Source organism: Dasypus novemcinctus, chromosome 12 (genome assembly GCF_030445035.2).
Source record: "Dasypus novemcinctus isolate mDasNov1 chromosome 12, mDasNov1.1.hap2, whole genome shotgun sequence".
In the NCBI taxonomy this organism is placed as follows: Eukaryota; Metazoa; Chordata; class Mammalia; order Cingulata; family Dasypodidae; genus Dasypus; species Dasypus novemcinctus.
The window spans coordinates 37,300,474-37,319,929 of NC_080684.1; the positions used below are offsets into that span (position 1 = coordinate 37,300,474).

At 57.4% G+C, this 19,456-nt stretch overlaps 2 protein-coding genes across 2 annotated transcripts; one reads left to right on the forward strand and one right to left on the reverse strand.

Moving 5' to 3' along the window:
• Positions 1-5,680: 5,680 nt before the first annotated feature.
• Positions 5,681-8,754, forward strand: C1QL4 (complement C1q like 4). Its single transcript, XM_004446960.1, has 2 exons — positions 5,681-6,217; positions 8,575-8,754. The coding sequence occupies exons 1-2, from the start codon at positions 5,681-5,683 to the stop codon at positions 8,752-8,754; spliced, it is 717 nt and encodes a 238-aa protein (XP_004447017.1).
• A 1,225-nt stretch (positions 8,755-9,979) lies between these two features.
• Positions 9,980-16,593, reverse strand: TROAP (trophinin associated protein). The gene is made up of 15 exons (XM_004446958.5): positions 16,223-16,593; positions 15,818-15,972; positions 15,527-15,719; positions 14,870-15,027; positions 14,644-14,781; positions 14,402-14,484; positions 13,862-13,914; positions 13,309-13,430; positions 12,232-12,372; positions 12,044-12,127; positions 11,854-11,913; positions 11,489-11,611; positions 10,753-11,332; positions 10,311-10,504; positions 9,980-10,155 (listed from the first exon to the last, which is right to left on the reverse strand). The coding sequence occupies exons 2-15, from the start codon at positions 15,959-15,961 to the stop codon at positions 10,108-10,110; spliced, it is 2,121 nt and encodes a 706-aa protein (XP_004447015.1). The 5' UTR covers positions 15,962-15,972; positions 16,223-16,593; the 3' UTR covers positions 9,980-10,107.
• Between the last annotated feature and the right edge of the window lie 2,863 nt (positions 16,594-19,456).

Here is a 19,456-nt window from a genome sequence, read left to right on the forward strand (position 1 = left end):
TCTGCCGCAGGAGGCGCTCTGCCGCCGGCCCGCGCGCCTCCAGCCCTGGCTGCGGGGCTGCAGAGCCGCCGCCCGCCCTCCCCCCGGCCCGGGCCGGGGAGCTCCCCGGGCGGCCCGCTGAGTGACGGGCGGCCCGTGATTATGCGGAGGGGGGGAGCGGGGTGCGCCGCGGGCGGCAGCGCTGACCCTTCACATTTCCGATCCGCCGGGACCCTCATCCATCCGAAGCTGCTCTTTGTCTGGCCGCCTAATTGCCGGCGGACAGGATGGATGGCGGGACCTACAGCCGCGGAATCCCTAATAAAGGCCGCGGCCGCCGGGGAGGCAGGGAGAGAGGGAGGGGGAGTAAGGGGGAAGGGATGCAGGGAAGTGGAGGAAGCACCGGGCCGCCAGCTCGGAGCCGGCCCGCGCGGCGCGGGCGGGACCTGGGCCCGCCCAGGGTGCGAGCCGGCGAGGCCCGGCTCCGTGGGCGTCGGGGTGCACGGCGTGCGGGGCTCGCCAAGCCTCTTAGGTGTTGGGGAAGGGGAAAGGCCTAGGGGCCCTGGGCAGAAAGGGCCCCGGTGCCGGCGAGACCTCGCTTAGCTGAGCCCTCGAGGCTTCGGGTTTGGCGCTGCCTCCTGGGCGCTAGGCTCCCACCAGCCCGAGCCTCTCCCTCCGCCCCGAGCCCCCCGCCCCGCCCCCCGCTCACCTGTCCGTCTCCCAGCGCGAGATCCAATATCTCCGCGGAGAAATGAGGGGTCTGACAGCTGTCTGTGCGGCCGCTCGCCACATTTCATTAACTGGAGGCTCGAGCGGGCGTGCGTCTGGGGGTGGGGGCCGAGGGGGGCTGCAAAGGGGGCTGGAGAGGGAGGTGAAGGCGAGGAGCGGCCCCTGGCCCAGGGTGGAGGCCTGCAGAAGCGAGTCCGCAGTGCTCTCCGGCCTGACCGACACCGTTTAAGCAATGCCCACCTGTCCCCGGGGGAGCCGTGGGCCCGCTCGCAGCCCTGCGGCGCTAGCGCAGCCCTTTGAACCCAAGGCGACACCGAGCTGCGATGCCAAGGACACGGGCTGACGAGTAGGAGCCCAGGGCCTGGGGCGAACCCTCCCGCTAGCCCCACGACCCAGGCAAGTCTGCCTCTCCACAAGGAGGCAAAGCACGCCCGGCCCTTGGGCCGCCACTGTTTTTCCCACCCTGAAGCGGTGCTCAGTCCTCTGCTCCAGCTTTCCTCCGTTTCGCCTCTTGAGCAAATTTTCCTCTCGCTCGCTTCGTTTCCCTTTCCCTCCTCTCTGCCCTCTCCTAATCCGACTGAAAGCTCTTCCCCCCAGGGAACTTCCGCCATCCCTTATTGCCTTTTGGGTGTCAAGTTCCAAAGCGTTGGAGGTGGGGGGTGGAGGACACACTGAGCCAAGGCCCTGCCCCTCACACACAGGGGTCTCCCCCAACATCTGTCCAAATATCACTCCCTGCTCCTGCCCTCTTTTTGCCACCCCTCCACTGCCTCGGGTGCCATTTGGTCTCTTCTCCAGGCCACTGAGTAGGAAGCCAGGAGATCAGAAACTCTAATTCTAGGACTGCCTCTTATGGGGTGGTACTGGACAAGTCATTTCCTCTCTCTGGTACCCAGTTTCCTCATTTGTAAAATGGGAATAATATACCCACCCCATGGGGGTACTGTGATATGCAATGAGAACTTTCCTGTGAAAGTCCTAAAATGCAGAGAGCACTCCACAGTGCTATCTCCCTTCCCAGGCCATCACCTGTCCTCTCAGGTGAGCAAAGTTCCCCTCCATTCTTACCTGGTATCATGGAACCTAGGCTGCTTCCAGCTCTTTGTGGTCTTCCAAATGGGAGCCGGGAGCAGACTGAGGGGTAGGTGGGTGTCCAGATCACCCTGCCAGGGTCTTCCCTCCTATCTATTGCTCACCTCCCCCCACACATTACTTCCCTTGAGGGATTCTGGATCAGTGGCAAGGAGTGTGGGAGAAGGGACAAAAAGAGAGAACCTTCAAGGAGCCAGGACCTTTCCGCTAGACTTCATAAAATTTTAACATGAAAACTTCCGCAGAGTAGAAGGCACATATCACATGCAAATCATATGCTAATGACATGCTAATCCAAAGTCTGGTCCTCAGAACTATGACACACCTGGCTATCGCCCTGGGGGAAATTGTGGGGAGACCCCTGGTCAGAACAGGTAGGGATAAGTTCCATTCTGGGTCAGGTTATAGAGTTAGGGTTAGTTTTAGGGTTGAAGAGGAGTCAAGTGTATAATTTGAGATTAGGGTCAGGGTTAGTGCACAGTGATGGGTGGATGTTAAGGCAGGATTCAGACTGGGCCGTGCTCTGTAATGGGGAGCCTAAGGGTTTCTCCTCTCCCCTCGCCTCCCCACTCTAGCTTTGTCTCCCTTACACTGCCCATTCTATGCATGCCTTACAGCACACCCATCTCGGCCAGCTTCCATTCCCAACCACACCACCTCCCCGGAGCCTCCCAGCTTGGCTGCCGGTGTAGATTGGGGTAAATCCTCCCAGATCCCAGCCTGGGCCCCAGCATCCCCTCTAGAGCCCAGAGATTTGGTTTCTGGCCCCAAGAGCACTGGCTGGCCTCAGCCCTACCCAGGTCCCTCCTCGGCCGAATGTGACAGCTGCAGGGGAAGCAATAAGGACCTGGTGAGCTGGCAGCTTCATTCCAGAGCGTGGGGAAAGAGCAACAGAACATGAATAAATTCATGGAGCTGGCCCCTCGGCTCCCTGCGAGCCAAGCCTGCTCCCCCCACCACACACACCCGCTGCCGTCTGCAGCCCTGCTGGTCACCGCAGCTCAAAGCCTGGGCTGGGGATGGAAGGAGAGGGGGAGCTCCAGGAAAAAGAGGGCTAGGACCTGCAAAGGGATGAGGTGAGGAATCAAGAGAAGGGGGCCCGGGCTGGTCAGCCGGCTGGGCTGTAGGACTTGGCAGAGAAGGTTTCTGGGGAGAGGAAGGAAGGCAGAGAGAGAGGTGGCAGGACCTGGAGCAATGGGGTCTGAGGATCAGGCATCGGAGGCCGGTGTGAGACAGGACCAGCTTTTCCTCTCTCTTCTCTGATCCATCCATCATCCAGCCTGGGGGAGCAGATCCGGAATTAGACATGCACCGGGCTGACGCAGCCCTCAGCCCCCCGAGGAAGACAAATGGTGACAAAGACCTTGAATAAAATTTGTATTTATGGTTGGAGGAGGACGCCCCTTCCCCCATGACTGCAGATCCTTTCTTTTCCAACCCTGTCAGGCATGTAGGGGCCTCCAACGATACCCCTCCGCCCCCACCTAGCCTCCACGTCACCGTGGGAGGGTGCAGGGGAAGGGGTAGAGGTAGAGGAGACCACTTTCCCCCCAGTAAGACTGCCCGGGGGTGCCCTGCCTCTTCCACGATGCACCCATCCTCACACATTACAGCCCTGGATTATCTTAATCTCCCCGAGCTCCTTTACCGCTGTCCACTACCAGGGGTCTCCCAACATCCCCACTTTCCCCAGTCTTGGAGTCCCTCCTTTTCCTCGCCTCTGTCCCTGGGGCCCTTGGGAGCAAGAACTTTCCCCCAGAGGAGACTCCAGGGAAGGAGGAGGCCAATAGCTATTTCCCGCCCTGGACTGAGAGATCTATCAAGGCCTCCTCCTTTCCTCTTGGTCACCTGAAAGGAGACAGGCACTGTCACCTCTCACAGGAGGGTGTCTAGCACTTGCTCTACATTAATTTGCACAACCAACCTCACATTTCCTCCCCCAAACCCCTAAGTGGGGTCCAACTTCTCTGGGTTTCCGTCTAACAGCAGACCCCTGAGGAAGGGCAGGGGACAGAGATTGCCTGCTCCGCAAAGGTCGGGGACTGGAGCAGGGGTGAGGCTGGGCTGGCAGAGGCAAGGCACACGGGACTCATCTCTTCAGTGCTGAGGCGGAGAGATGGCACTCACGGGACCCCAGATCTAGGGGCTAAGAAGAAGACAAACACAAATACCTCCCTTCAAACGCCATCACACACACTCACACAAAGACGACACACAATCCCACTCACCCGGGGACACAGGAGACCAGGGTCCCAGGCCACGTCCACACTTGCGTGCACACTGCCACAGTGCACGGGGCCCAGAGCCTCCTGCTCCGGCTTGCAGAACCGCCCCGCCCCCGCGTCTTCCCCACACTTGATATGTCACATTGGAGTCCGAACACGGACCTGGGTGTCTCTCTGCAGCGCGCCATTTACATTTCTCTCTCGATCTGTCAACCTGTCTCAGCTCCCGTCTCTCTCTCTCCGTCTCTGTCTCTCCCTCTCCCCCTCTGGGGCTGTCAGTTAGTCTCTTTTGGAAGCTTTGTCTCTGTCTCTGCGTCTCTATCTGGCTTTTCGTCTCTTTGATTTCTCTGTCGCTCCTTCTCTGCTTTCCTGTCGGTTTCCTGCTCGCTCCCCGAGGCCGGACTGCTTTCTCGCTCGCTCTCGCTCGCTCACTCTCTCACATCTGCTCTGCTCCCTGAGCACTGGGGGTCGGGGCGGCAGTGGCTGGAGGTTCTAGTTCAGGCCAACAAGTACCCGTTGAACCCTTTACCGTACATTAGTCGGTGACGGGCACTGCAGGGCGTGGGGTGGCGAAATTCTGTCTTTCCTGCACCCCCCTCCCCGCCCCCCATGTGGCCCTCTGGCTCGGAAATCTACCTGTTTTCTTATCTGTGCGTGTATTTCGACCCCTGTTTACCCCATCGCTGGTTTTATCCCATTTCTGGCTTCCTCTGGGCTCTGGGAATGCCAAACGGGAGGGGAAAGGAAAGGGGTGAAGGTAAGGATACGGTGGGGGCCCATGTCCCTGCAGAATCAGCTCAGGGCGGGGAAGGAACCGCGAGGCCCGGGGGGGGGGGTGGGGGCCGCTGCCCGCCCCGCCCCCGCGCTTCCCGCTCTGGGCGCCAGGGGTCGCTCGGCCTCCGGCCGCTTAAAGCGGCTCCCGCCGCGCGGAGGCTCACACCTCCCGCACTGCCTCCCTGGGAGGGAGGGAAGGTTAGGGACAGAGAGAGGGAGAGCGCGCACAGGAAAGGGACGCGGGGCCAGGGCGCTGGCGAGCTCCGGGGCCGCAGCTGGGGTAGGAAGGCGTGTCAGTGCTCGCCAACAGCCAGAGCGCAAAACCTCCGAGGAGGTCGCGCCGGGTGGGCGCCGCCCGCAGCGCAAAGCCCGGGACGTCCCGAGCGCGGTGGAGTAGTCCCGGCTTCGGCTGCGAGAGATCAGTCCGGGTGGCCGGGGACCCAGGCCGCCGCCATCGGTGAGAGAGCAGCCGTCCGGAGAGCAGGTGACTCAGGCATCCTAGATCCGTGGGAAACCAGCCGTCTGAGAAGCCACGATCCCAGGCGCCCAGGATCCTGAGCACGGAACAAGGCGGGTAATAGAGGACCCCGGGGTCGGAGCCGGGAGTTACCACCCGCCCAGCCCACGGGGAGACCTCCGCCTTGACGGACAGTTTGGGGCGCCGCTGCAGCGGGAGCCCGCTGGGGCGGGGGAGCTGGGCGCAGCCGTCGGTTGGGAGGGGTCCCGACCCAGGCCTGGGCGCGGCCACCGCCTCCGGGGCCCGCGGAGAGCCCCGGGCCAACGCCGCCATTGCGCCCAAGAGCGAGGAGGATCTGCTGGCCCTGGCCGCGTCGCGGCTGAGCCGCCGCAAGCGGGTGGCTGGGGCGGCCGTCGGGGTGGCCATGGTGCTGCTGCTGCTCGTGGCCATCCCGCTGCTGGTGCACAGCTCCCGCGGGCCGGCGCACTACGAGATGCTGGGTCGCTGCCGCATGGTGTGTGACCCGCACGGGCCTCGAGGCCCGGACCCCGAAGGCGCGCCCGCCTCCGTGCCCCCCTTCCCGCCGGGCGCCAAGGGAGAGACGGGTCGGCGCGGGAAGGCAGGCCTGCGGGGGCCCCCGGGGCCGCCAGGTCCCAGAGGTCCGCCAGGAGAGCCGGGCAGGCCGGGGCCCCCGGGGCCCCCTGGCCCAGGCCCCGGCGGAGCGGCGCCCCCTGCGGGCTACATGCCTCGCATTGCCTTCTACGCGGGCCTGCGACGGCCTCACGAGGGTTACGAGGTGCTGCGCTTCGACGACGTGGTGACCAACGTGGGCAACGCCTACGAGGCGGCCAGCGGCAAGTTCACCTGCCCCATGCCGGGCGTCTACTTTTTCGCTTACCACGTGCTCATGCGCGGCGGCGATGGCACCAGCATGTGGGCAGACCTGATGAAGAACGGACAGGTGAGCCTCTCCTCATGCCCGGCCCCAGATGTAACCGCTGTAGCTTTCTCTCTGCGCTCAATCCATGACCGGAGCCCTTTCCCCGAAACAGCGTCAAGGAATTCAGGCATGCCAGGCTGCCAGAAAGTTAGAGAACGCTCCAGTTAGCCAGAGGAACCCAGGCCTAGAGGAAAGAGACAAACTGCCCAGGGTCTCATGGAGCACTAGGATGGATGTTAGGATTAGAACTCAGGACTCAATGCTCAATATCGCTGCAGTCCTACCCTCACCCCCCCCCCCCCCATTATAGGCTGCCACACACCAAACCTTCGGTGTCATGCCCTGTCAAGTTCCCCCTCTTCTCATCCTGTCTCTGACCACTTTGTCTTCTGGGGCAACCCTCCTAGTCTATGTGTTTCCCAGCCTGGCCTTTGCCTATCTACTTGGACCTGGCTGCTTCCAAATAGAATGGAACCCACCTGGTAAGCAGTGGGCAGTAGGCAGCCATTGGGGGGGGGGGGCTGGGGAGCATTCAGCTTGGATTTCCCAGGAAAAGGATTAAAAAAAAAAAAAAAAAGAAAAGAAAGGAAGGATAGTTAGTGATAATAGTCTCTTCATGTTCTTTCAAATTCTTTAACAAATGTTCCACAACAGTGTAAGGTGTTGGAAGGGTGATGTATGGGAATTTTGCACATAATGGATGATTGTTTTGTCACTGCACAACTTCTCTAATAAAAAAAAATAAGAAGGAAGGAAGAAGAAAGAAAAAAGAAAGAGAAGTACTTGCTGGCTTGCCGGGCAGCTGCCCTATAGCCCCAGGGCAGGGAAAGAAGCCTAGAGCAGGCCTTGCCCTGGGCTAACACTGAATCTGTAGGCGGAGGTGGAAAATGGTGTGGCAGCTCAGGGGTCAGCCAGGTGGCTAGAAGGAGCTGATTTGGAGAATAAAGCAGGGAACAGGCAGAGCTGCAGCCTTGAACCCGGCCTAGTCCTAGAGGCCCTACATCCTCTTTGCAAACTCCAGGCATCCAGGTCCAGCAGTGCACTACCCCAGTGCATATAGTCTAGTTGCCGCTGCATTGGTTTGGGGAATAGCCCCCAAGGACTCAGCCTGAGGACCCCGGCTCGCTTGGCTGGAGTGAGAGGCCGCAGGGGGAAGGGGGGCGCCTGGGCTGCTCAGGCTGCGGCGTGGGGAGGTTGGAGCTGAGCGGTGACCTCCGAATGCCCGGCACTGGAGTGGTGGTGTCCCGGGCACAGGGCACTCCAGGCCTGCTTGTCCCAGCTCTGTGCGAACCCAGGGTCTTGCTGTCACCTGCAGTGCCCTTCTGCTTCCAGAACCGCTGGTGTTGCTTTGGGGTTCCCTCCGCGCAGGTGGGCCCAGGAACCCCGGGAAAGGGAGCGAGGGTGTATGAGGGTCTGCCTGGGGGTGAGAGGGTGTTTGTGTGTAAGGGACTCTGAGGACTGTGTGTGCAGGTGCGGGGTGAGAAGAGGGGAGTATAGGGCGGTGTGTATCTGCATTAGGCACCGGGTAGGTGTGCGTGGACTATGCGGGTATCCGCCAGGGGAGGCGGGAGGACTGTGTATCTAGTGTCAGTTTCAGAGGGGGCGGGGACCGCGCGGCTCCCACTCTGTATTCCGCCGCGCCGGCGCTGCGGCCCTGGGGACGGTAAATAGTGATTAGAATAATGATAAATAATTAATGAGTTAATAACCAGCCCCTGCGGGACGGGAAGCAGGCGAGCTGGGGAAGGGGCTGGCGGCCCCAGGTGACCGCGGCAAGGCCAGAGGGGAGGAGGGGCCCTCTGCTGGGACGGTTGGCCGGACCCACGTCGGGGCAGAAGCAGGACGAGAGGGAACGGGCGCCCCCAGGCTTGAGCGCATCACTGCACCTCGCGTGGCCCGCGTCTGTGCCCCGTCATCCAGGGAAGCGGACGCAAATAGACGCTTCACGGGAGGTCGGCGCGGGGATGGACGCATTGAAATGGTCCTACACACTCATTTTATTTAAAATCGAGTAAGGCAAACCCTCTATCGCGTGTCTGTGCAAAGCACTGTCCTAAGCGCAGTGCACTCATTTAATCCTCCCAACCCTAAGAGATGGGTTCTATTATTTCTCGCCATCTTATAGCTCTGGCTGAGGCCCAGAGACGGCGTGAAACTTGCCCCGAGTCACACGGCTGGCGAGTGGCAGAGCCACAGACACTTGGCGCTCTCCTGGCCCTCCGAGCCCCGCGCCTCCCCAGGGCTGCCCGGCCCGCAGAGGGCTGCCTGACCCGCAGAGGGCTGCCCCCGGTGGCCTTCGCGGGCGCAGCCGCGCGTCTCGGCCCGAGCCCTCCCCGCCCAGGGAGTGAGCGGACTGTTGCGTTCTCCTCCCCCGCCAGGTCCGGGCCAGCGCCATCGCCCAGGACGCGGACCAGAACTACGACTACGCCAGCAACAGCGTCATCCTGCACCTGGACGTGGGCGACGAGGTCTTCATCAAGCTGGACGGCGGGAAGGTGCACGGCGGCAACACCAACAAGTACAGCACCTTCTCAGGCTTCATCATCTACCCGGACTGAGCCGGCCGGGCCGCGCGCCCCCGCCCGCCCCTCCGCCTCGGCGCCCTCCCCGCCCACCCCCAGCGCCCTGCCCAGGGCGCCACCCCAGCCCCGGAGAGCCGGGCGGCGGGGCCGACTCTCCAGCTCCCGCGGGCGGCCTAATTTGGGCGGACTCTCGGTTGGGGACGAGGGGCGTCCGGGCCGGAGGAGGAGCGGCGCGGCCCCGGGAGAGCCCACGGACAGCCACACGCGGACGATGTTGGAGCCAGTCCAGGAGAGACGCGGCAACCACCCTCTTTTCCGCTGGGAGCTGGGAGCGGTTTCACTAGGCAGGGCGCAGAGGCCCCGGAAGAAGGGACGCCCTAGCGACTTGGGAAGGAGCGAACAAACAGAAGGAGTCCACCTAGGACTGGGTAGGCGCTGGTCCTCTGTCACAACTTTCTCTCGCCATCCCCTCCTCCCTCACCTCCGTTTCCAGGCCCAGGCCCCAGCCTTGGCAGCCCTCCTGTGACCTGGAGCAAGCAGTGAGTTCCTTCCTGGCATTTACAACTCATTCTGTACAGCCCCCATCCCACCCCACCCCAGCAAGGCCCTGCGGCTGCAGCACCTGTTGCCTCTTCCAATAAAGTGAAGTTGGGAGATGCCTGTGGCTGCTTGACTTGGAGTGAGAGCAGGAGAAAACTGGCTGACCCTTCCCTTCACTCCTCTCCAGGACCCCAGGGCGAGGGACAAAGGCTTAGTTATTCCTGGAAAACCTGCCTCCTGTGAAGAAGAGGGGAGCAGCTTAGGGTTTAGGGGAAGGCAGGGGAGTTCTAGCCCACAGGAGAGCTTTGGGACTTCACATGGAAGGCAGAGGGGGACACCAGCCAGAGTGACACTAAACAAGAAAGAGTCCATGGACATGGGTCTAGTTTGGTGGAGGAAGAGTTCTATGAAGAGAAGTTTCCAGGGGATAAAGGAGCAGCTGATGCCTCCTGGGAGGAAGGACTAATCTTAAGGAGAAGGAATAAGAGCAGAACCCCAGAGGTTCACAATTTCCCCCAACACAGGTCACAGAGCTTGGTGAGAGACGGGCAGGGAGCAGTGGGATGACTTCCTCCCTGCAGGACAGAAAGGTGAGAGCCTGGGTAAGCCAGAGGAGAGCTCGGGGCTGGCCTCTAAACTGGAGGACACTGCCACCATGTGGGCAATCTGGGAGCAACACCAAAGGCAGGTCTAGGTCTGGCCAAAAGGAAACCGACACTTGGACACTTCAGACACTTTATTGAAAGATAAAGGGTGTCAGCTTCCAGTCCCATGGGGGAGGGAGCCAACAATAAATAAGGGCTAAAAGGAAGGAGCAAGGTAAGGCAGGAGCAGGCAGAGGCGGGTGCTTCACGATGGAAAGCCGTGAGGGGCGGCAGAACCAACTGGAATAAAACACTGGAGGGAGAGAGACAGGGTCACAGCCCAGCCATCCCTGAACTGGAGCCGACCCTTCCTAACTGACTTTCTCTGAAAGGAGCTGGCTGCCTCCACCCCTTCCTCCCACAAGGCTTGGTTTGCAGGCCTCGCCGGGCTGTGCACCAGAGGCTCACCAGGGCATCCTGCCATTCCAGTAACGTGGCCACAGGGTTGGTGCAGACCCGGGTGGGCCCTGCCGGAGGCGCTCGGCTGGTGTAGAAGGCACACTCATCATCCAGGCGGGCCTCGTGGAAGCAGTGGATGGCGGTCAGACATGCTTTGAGGCGCTGCCTCAGGGCTTGGGTTCGAGGGGCCAGGCTGTTGGGGCCTGAGGGCCGAAGGTCAGAGTTCAGAAGGCCCTGTGCTCCCCCACATATGGCCCTTCCCTCCGTCTCCCAAGGGTTGAGCTAATTAGGAGCACAGGGCTAGGAACGCAGCTCCTCCCTGCTTCCTGAGGGGCAGCCAGGCTGGGCCAGGACGGATGGTGGTGGAAGGGGTCGCCTGGCGCAGGACACCAGGCCCAGCTCCCAGTGAGAGATGACCTTTGTTCATGCCCTATCACAACCAATTCCTTACCTGATTGGCCTGTAGGGGGTTTCAGAGACTGGAGCGAGCGGATAAGGGGGCTGGCACAAAGTGGGCGTTGGGAAGAGAAGATCAGGCTGGTGGTCGCTGGAGCCCGCTGACTGCAGCAGGACTGCTGGCTGGACTCTGATGCCCCGGGCTCAACCCTCGGACAAGGCCCTGGGGGTCCAGCCTTCCCCTGGGGGCTGGGCTGAAGGGGTCCAGGCTCTGCTGGAGGGCAGGGCTGTGGTACCTCAGGCTGTTCCTGGGGCGAGAGCTCTGGTACCTCAGGCTCCCTGCTGTGGCAGAGCTCTGGGGACCCTGGCTCTATGGGAGGGCAGGGCTGTGCCACCTCAGGGCCCACCGCAGGGCAGGGCTGGGATTCCCCACACTCCTCTGAGGGCTGCAACGGTCCAGGAAGGTGAGAAGTCCCGCGAGTCTGCTCTGGGGCATTCTGGGTTCTTGGAATCTCAGCCAGCAGGGGCTGAAGCTCAGCCATGTCCAGAGAGGAGCCTCCACTAAGGGGGGCACACTTGCCCTCCGCCAGCCCCTCTACCTCCTGTCGCAGCAGCTGCTGCAGGATACTGATGCGCTGTGGGTAGAAGACCACGAGATGTCAAGGGGTGGGTTCAAGTACTCTGCCCACCCAACACTGTCCTAGCCCCATGCCCTCATCTCTTCCTGTTTCTGTCACCCCGAGCCCTATCACTGCCCATCAGGCATCAAAGCTGTTGCCCCACAGATGCACCTGCATCTTCAGCTCCTGGAAGTTGGGATGGGGTCCGTTAGGAGTTGTCCCAGGTGGTTTTCCAGGCCCCTCCTGGAGCCTTACACAACTCTCCTGCTCAAACAACCGTACTGCAATCTGCTCCTGCCAGATGGGAGGAAAGGGGGCCACTGGGGAGGCCAGGCTGGGACAGGAAGACCAGTCTAATACCACCACCACCAGGAAGGGATCAAAACCCCTAACTGAGAGGACGTAGCCTTAGATCAGGAGGGCAGCGGGGAAGTAGGAGAAGTTGGAGAGTTAGGTAGGTTTTCCAGAGAGCCCACCAGGCTCAAAATGCTGGGCATCCAGGCCAACAGAACAGAGGGAGGCCTTCTGATACTTACCCAGGGCAGGGCAGGCTCTTCAGAGCCAGACTGAGGGGAGAGGCCACTCACCCACTGGGCCTGGGACCAGAGGGGAGATGTCAGCAGGACCCAGCACTTCCAGATGGGACCCAATCTCCCCTTGCCCCCATCTTAACTCTTGCCCACTCATCCCCTCCCTTCCACGCCCCCAGGCTTGGCCCGCTCTTACCTGCTGAATTCTGGGCACAGATGGAATGGGTGTGAACTGGGTTTTGGGGCAAATGGCAAGACGCCGCAACACAGAATACGAGGTCTGGGGAGAGTTGGGGGTGACTGAGCAGGGACAAGACCCAGCAGGGATCCCCAGCCAGATTTTTGAGCCCCCTTGCTCAGCGACCAAGAGCTGTGGATACAAACCAGAGCCGAGGGATGGGGAGAAGGTACACGCTGAGCCCATCCAAAGGGTGAAGGGCGGGTGTCAGTAGGTGGCACCACACGGCCAGGCATGGGCTGGGCTGCAGGGGCAGGGGAGGGCATCAGGTGGGACTCACGGCCATCCTGTGAGAGGGAAAATACAGGAAGAATGAGCCCTTCCCCCTCTGCCTATGTCTTGTTCTCACCATACCAGCCACTGTGATTAAGACGTAAGTTAAATCATGTCACTCCATGTTAATACTCTGTCCCTCTACGGCTTCCCGAATCATTATAAGTAAAAGCCAGTCCTTACACTGGCCTCTGTGTCGCTATCCACCCTGATCCACTCTAGCTGCATCTCCTGCCATTCTTCTCCCTATTCTGTTACAGTCTCACTGGCCTCTCCTCTTCGCTGTTCCTCAAAAACACTAGGCACATTCCCTCCCAGGGCCTTTGCATCTGCAGCTCTCTTTGCCTGGAACTCTTCTCCCAGATATCTGCATGGCTCACTCCCTCAACTCCTTCTGCCCTTCACTTAAATGTTAAAAAAATCTTTTTAACAAGATTCTCCTGCCCAAGCTCTTTAAAACCAACACTCCACTCCCAATTCCCCTTTGGTGCCTTATTTACTTATTTTTACAGAGAACCCACCACCACCTGACACTCTATATTTATTATTTGTCTCCTCCTTCCAGAATGTGAACTTGTTTACCGATGCGGGCCCAGAGCCTAAAACAGTGCCTGGCACATAGCTGTTCAACAGATATTTGTGGAGTAAAGGGATGATGCTTTTGACATAAAAGAGTCAGTTTTGTCTTGCTCTCCACATTGAAGTGATGATGATGCAAATATACAGCACTCTGTGAGTTCTCAGCCAGGTCCCAGATACCTGGTAAAGAGAAGTCAGCTCCACTCTGGAGAGGGCCTGGGCCCACCCGGGGCAAACTTAGACCAAATAATTATCTTCCTGAGGCCCAGGACTGCCTGGCTGTACTCACAATCCTCAGTGCTGGCTGCTGCTGGGCAATTCCCACAAGCACCTCCCACCTCCACTCCCTATCCCAGAGGGTCCCATCTCACCCTGGTGTGTGTTATCCCACGGATTTCTCTTAATGGTATCCGCTGGGCCAGACCGAGGGGGGCCCCTCCTCCTTCATCTGAATGAGTCATAGCCTCATGTTCTCCTTCAGGGAGAGAAGAAGCTAGGAGAGAGGAAATTTGCTGTAGTTTCTGGAACATCTGCAAAACTCTGGCAAAGGGTCTTGCAACCTCTAAAGAAGAGGGGATACCAGTTTGATAGCCCACACTGCACCAGCAGGGGCAGGGACTTATCCCAGAAAGCTCTTATTCTCAGAGCCCTGCACTATGTCAGTAAACATTTCTGAATCTGAACGTCATGAGCAGGCTGGAGGTGCAGCGATGGTTCTTAGGGGCTGGGGATAGAACAGCAGGGAGCGGCAGGGAGAGGGTGAAAATGGGGACCACCTCTCCTTTGAGACAAGTACAACTCGGTGCCAACCTCTGATCTAGGCCCACTCCCTCCCACCCAAGCCTGCTGAGCATTCTCTTGTCCTGGTCCCTGCTGCAGGCTGACCCCTACCCCTGTTCTCTCCCCAGGGCTGGATATACTCACCAGACTGGACTGGGTTCTTCAGAGACAATCCTGAGGCCTGGTTCACTGAAGTCCTGATGACAATAACAGCAGCAGCTAGCAGTCACTGAGGACCAACTATGAGCTGGCCACTGTGCTAAGTGTTTTATGAACATCAAATTGTTTAGTTCTTGCAACAACCTCTAATGATAGTAAAAACATTATCCTCATTTGACGAATAAAGAAACTGAAGATTGGAGAGGTTATGGCAAGCTCACAAACCTACTAAGTGGCAAGTCAGGAATCAAACCCAATTCCCATTTATTGCCCATCTACACTCTAGCCACTACACAAAAGAGATAATACCTCTCATTCCTGTCCCTCCCCTTCTCCTCATGATGTGAGAAGACTGATTGCCATATTGAGGCCTGCCTATGAAGGCCTGAGCTCTATTTCAAAGTTTCCCCTTCCCCTCTTGGGTTGTTGGGAAGTTCCAAACCTACAGAGCTCTGGGGGAACCCTGCGTGAGACAATGGGCCATTCTTTTCCAAATGACCTTCTCCCACACCCTCTCCTTCTCACCGGCTCCTGCCACCTGTCTCTCTTCTTAACTCCTGGAAACTGGGGCGAGTAGAGGGGTGAAAGGAAGGTCCTGAAGGTGGAATCTGATCCAGAGGAGCAAGAAATGAGAGCAGAGTCACAGGCGAGCCCCAAATCTTCCCCAACCCATCTCCCCCACAGAACCCTCTCGGGCTCCTCCTGAGCTCTGTCCTGTGGAAGAAGCACCCCGAAGCACTGAGGGCCAGCCTCTCAAGGGCACTCACCAGAGCCTCTAGCCTCTGGGGACACAAAGTCCGGCCGCGGGGTCCTGGTCCCTCCAGCCTCGAGAAGCAGGAAGCCCTGGCAGGGTCCAGTCGGTGGATGGGGGTTTTGGGGGCTGAATATGCAGAGGCCCGGGCACCCTGGGACCCCAACAGAGGCTATCAGCACAGGCTCAGGATCCCCTCCCCAGCCCACTCAGCCTGATTTCTTCATATCCCGTCTCATTACCTGACCCCTCCGGATGGTGCTTCCTTGGCTCCCTCGAACCAGCACTCTTTGAGCCAGACTGGGCTGGCGCCCCAGGCGACAGCTCTTCAGGCCCTCACCTGACAGGATGGTGGCCAGGGCTGCAGGGTCAGCCACAAATTCTATGGTCCCTGGAGCCTCTGCAAGGGAAGAGGGGAAGGAAAGATGAGAAGAAACAGGCAGGGTGAAGGCTAAGGGGCCAGGGGCCCTAGTGTGGTCATCTTGACATGCAAGGGTGAAAAAAGAGACTCTCATTCAATTGAACTCAGCTCATTAAATGTTCACAGAACTCTAATGTACTCTAAGTAAGAGCTATTCCAGCTACTGGGGTTCAGAGATGAATAAGACAAAGCTCCTATCCTCAAGAAGCTATCATCATACTATAAAGAGATAACAGACTCACATCAAATAAGACATATTATAAATGAAGGATTGCAAAAGTATTAGGAGAACACAGAGCATTTGATTGGGAGCTGGAAAAGCCTTCTGAAAAGATGGCATTTTGCTGAAGGAAGGGTAGGGCTTCTAACAGCAGAGAGCTTTCCAGGAGCAGGGATGTGCAAAGCCCTCAAACCGCAGTGTCCAACACACTCCCCGCACCCAGGCAAAGAGTGGGGTCCCCAGGCCTCCAACAGGTACCTGTCTGGAGAGGAGGCCCAGGTCCCACATTCTGAACCCCAGGACTACCCCTGAGTTCCTTCAGAGGGTTCCGGAGCTGAGTGCTCCCCACCAATCTCTCTGATTTCTCGGTTTGGTGCATTACTTTCGGCCTGGAGCCTGCTGGGCCAACGAGGGGGCCTTGAATACTAAGTGATGGCTTCTGCACCAATCCCTGTGAGAGGAGAGACAACAAAAAGGTGGGACGCGGCGCTCTGCTGGTGTACACAGCCTCCTCAAAGCTACTACCTTCATCCACTAAGCCCCTCTTACGCTTGGGTCCTGGTTCTCCTGATCCAGGGCAACGGGGTTGCCGGTGGGGAGAGGTAGGCGTCTCTGAGAGAGTACAGGAATCTTGCTAGGTGTAGGAGATAGACCCCGGAGGGGCGGATCTTTCGTGGCTTGGAGTGATGTCATGATGGCTACACCTGAGACGGGGAGGAAAGCAGAATCGAGAAGCAAAGGTCAGCCATTTCGGGACACTGGTCCTGCCAACCCCGAGACTCCCACCTCCGCCCCAATCCATGAGCCGGGAAGCCCCCGGCTCCTGCAAGGCCGTTCTTCTGGTGCCACCTCCGGAAAACTGCGCGTCCATTCTGACCTCTCAGGACCCCGAGCTGCCCCTCCTCCCCGTGAGCCTCCGCACCCCTCATTCCCTCCAAGATTCCCGTGCCTCACCTTCTTCGGAGCCCCCTAGGGTCGCCCCCACTTTTTTCGCGGTTTCTCGGACTCTCTCGTCGCCTGCAGCAGCTACTTCCCCAGTTCGTAAAATACTCCAGGCTCCTGATTGGCTCGGCCGCGCTCCCCCGGGGGCGGGTGGCAGCTGACTCCGCCGTCCAATCCACAGGCCTCGGGGGCGGAGCCAAGCTTGGACTAGTTAAACCGCTTTCTGGCCTGGAAAAAAAATTGACCGGGCCCAACCAGCCAATCCGGGAGCCGAGCGCAGGGCAGAAGTCGGGGAAGGAGGAAGGTGGGCGCCGCTTCGAGGCCGGAGAAGACCCGGCGGGCTGACTGGGCGACCCGGACGCAGCCCTAATCTCGCGAGATCTGGGGACTGGTGAGGGAAGGCCCCTTGGCCACGAAGAGCAGCAGCATTGTGGGAAGGGCTGGTCCTCCGGGTACCAACCGAAAGACGTGGCGGTCGTCCGAGCCCCCGCCCCGGCTCTGACCAGCGTGGGGCGCTCAGCTTTGGCGAGGCCGTTCCAGTCACGAATAGGAAGCCTTTTGTGTAAGCTGTGGGGGTCGAGGAACTGTCTCCGAACGGAGGAGAGGACTGGAGGGAATTGAACTGAGCCTAACAATAACAAAAGTAAAAGAAATAACCGTTTTCTCACCCGAGTCTCCCAGCCCCGCGAAGTAGGGTCTCCATTTCCCAGAGAGGAGACAAGCCTCCGCCAGTCTCGTTGGGACTCAGTTAACAGAGCCTTAGGCACGAGTGGCTACTCTCGTGCTGGCCTGGAGGACTGGAGAGCGGGGCCCTGGCTGCCGGTTCTTAGTAGGACTGCGGGAACCTCGAATATTCTAGTTAGGACGAAAGAGGTAGCCCGTAATGGAGAAATGGGAAATGGGCGACGGGTCCAAGTTCACAGGACTCTGGTGAACTTGACCAGACCACAGCGGTTCCTGAACCTCTTCCATATCCAATCCCTCATTCGCTCTTCCTCATTTTACTTTTCAAGTATCTTTGGAATTCATCTACTTCTCTTCATCTTGATGACCCCCTCCCTAGTATATGTTATTTCATCTCTCACTTAGAGGGTTGCAAGGTGGTTTCGTCACCCCCATCCCCCATTCTTTCTTGCTCCCCATACTAATCCATTCTCCATACAGCTGGTAGAGTAATCTTTCCAAAATACAAGTCTGTTCATGTTAAAAAATAAAATTTAAAAAACCTATTATGCCTTGATTTCTACCCCATCCAAACATCCCATCTTGTTATCACTCCCTTGTTCTCTGCCTTCCAGTTCCATGGCCTCTTTCCATTCCACAGATATGTCATTCTCTTTCTCCTCACTGTCTGGAATGCTTTTTGTGCTCCCCCATTGTCCAGTCATGCCTCCAAATTGATATCCATTGTACTTCTCCAGAGAGGCCATCTTTGAACCCCTCTAGCCCAACCTAGAAAAGATTCCTCCCTAATATGCTCTCAAAGAGCAGTGTTGGTTTCCTTCAACGCATGTATCTCAGTTGGTAACTGTATACTCATTAGAGTGAATGCAATATATCCATTAAATTTATTAAGCTCAGTCTCCCCTACTAGATTGCCATGAGGGTGATGAGAGTGGTGACCTGCCATTTTTCACTTAACCATCATATTTTCAGTGCTTTGCATTGTGCCTGGCTTGTAAAGGTGTCCAATATTTGTTGATTGAGTCAGTGGATGGATGAATAATTGATCAGAAGAGTGGGGAGACAGGGAATACTTCCAAGAAAAAGTAATAATTGAACATCCTTTTTGAAAAAGAGTCATTGGGAATAGTAGTGCAAAGGCAAGGAAACAATGAAAAATGTAGAGTGTTTAGAGAATAGTGAGGCCTTGGGGGTAGATAGAATGTAGGAAGTGGTAGGAAATAAGAAGGGAAAGGGAGGGTCATCTCATTCTACTGACAGGTTTGTGAGAGTGCAAAATTAGACTAGAGTAATAAGCATTATGCCCCTACCATAGGTAAAGCCCTAGTTTCCTAGGATGTGGTACTGGTTTGAGTTTTTTTATGTGGACCCCAGAATATTATGTTCTTAAATTGAACCTATTGTGAACCTTTTATTAGATTGTTCAATTATGGGCCTTTGATTAGATTACAGGACACAAGGTGGGTATTAATCCTCTTACTGGAGCCTGTATATATGGAGGACTGAAAAGCCACAGACACACAAGAAAAAAGTCACAGAGAGAGACAAGTCAGAAGAGATGAGCCATTGCCACCATTGTGCCCTGCCATGTGCCTGATTGCCCACAGCTGAATTCGGGGAGAAAGTAAGCCTGGAGGAGAAGGCAGAGCCTGGAAGAGCCACCATTATGCCCTGCCATGTGCCTGTACACCACAGCTGAGCTCAGAGAGAAAGCATCTTTAGATGGCACTGCCATACGGCTGATCGCCCACAGCTACAACTTGGTGAGTCAGCATCTCTGATGACGCCTGATTTGGACATGTTCACAGCCTCTGAACCATAAGTTTGTTTGTTTTTCTTTTACAGTGAGTTTTATTCGGTTAAAAGCTTACAGTTTTGAGGCTGTGAAGGTGTCCTAGTCAAGACATCATCAGGAGATGCTCTTTCCTTGAGTTGCAGCTGTAAGTGATCAGGCACATGGCGGTGTCTTCTCACTCTCACCTCTTCTCTGGACTTTGTTGCTTTTTTCTTCTGACTAAAGTGGCATCCTCTCAGCTTTGGTGTTTCAGTGATTTCAGCTTCTCAGCATTTCTCACTGAACTCCTGTGAGTCTCTGCAGCTCTTTTTCTGTATCTGTGTATCTGCAGCTTTTTATTCCTCTAGTAAGAGGATTAAGACCTACCCTGGGCCACACAATCGAATCAAAGGCTCTGAATTACTGAAGTAATTCAGTCAAAAATTCCCACTTACAATAGGTTTACACGCACAGGAATGGATTAACCCTAAGGACGTGATTTTCTGGTGTCCACCAAAGCTTCAAACTGCCACGCAACTCTAGCAGTCACTGCAACAAGGCAAGTCAACTAATAAACAGAACCATAGGCTCTTAATCTAATAAACTTATTATTATAAAAGCCAACATATTTCTTATACATTGTTCCCAGCAGCCTTTAGTGAACTAAAACAGATGCCATAACAAATTACCACAAACTCTGTGATTTAAAATGAGAAATTTATTCCCTCACTGTTCTGGAGGCTGAAACCAAAGTGTTGTCAGGGCCATGCTCCCTTTAAGGTTCTAGG

Bases quoted from the DNA above. Each gene is read 5' to 3' on its own strand.
- C1QL4 (XM_004446960.1), top strand. From the start codon at position 5,681: ATGGTGCTGCTGCTGCTCGTGGCCATCCCGCTGCTGGTGCACAGCTCC. The intron at 6,218-8,574 runs GTGAGCCTCTCC...CTCCCCCGCCAG, and splicing joins ACCTGATGAAGAACGGACAG to GTCCGGGCCAGCGCCATCGC.
- TROAP (XM_004446958.5), bottom strand. From the start codon at position 15,961: ATGACATCACTCCAAGCCACGAAAGATCCGCCCCTCCGGGGTCTATCT. The intron at 12,128-12,231 runs GTTTGTATCCAC...AACTCTCCCCAG, and splicing joins CTCCCCATCCCTCGGCTCTG to ACCTCGTATTCTGTGTTGCG. The intron at 11,914-12,043 runs GTAAGAGCGGGC...CTCTGGTCCCAG, and splicing joins CTGTGCCCAGAATTCAGCAG to GCCCAGTGGGTGAGTGGCCT.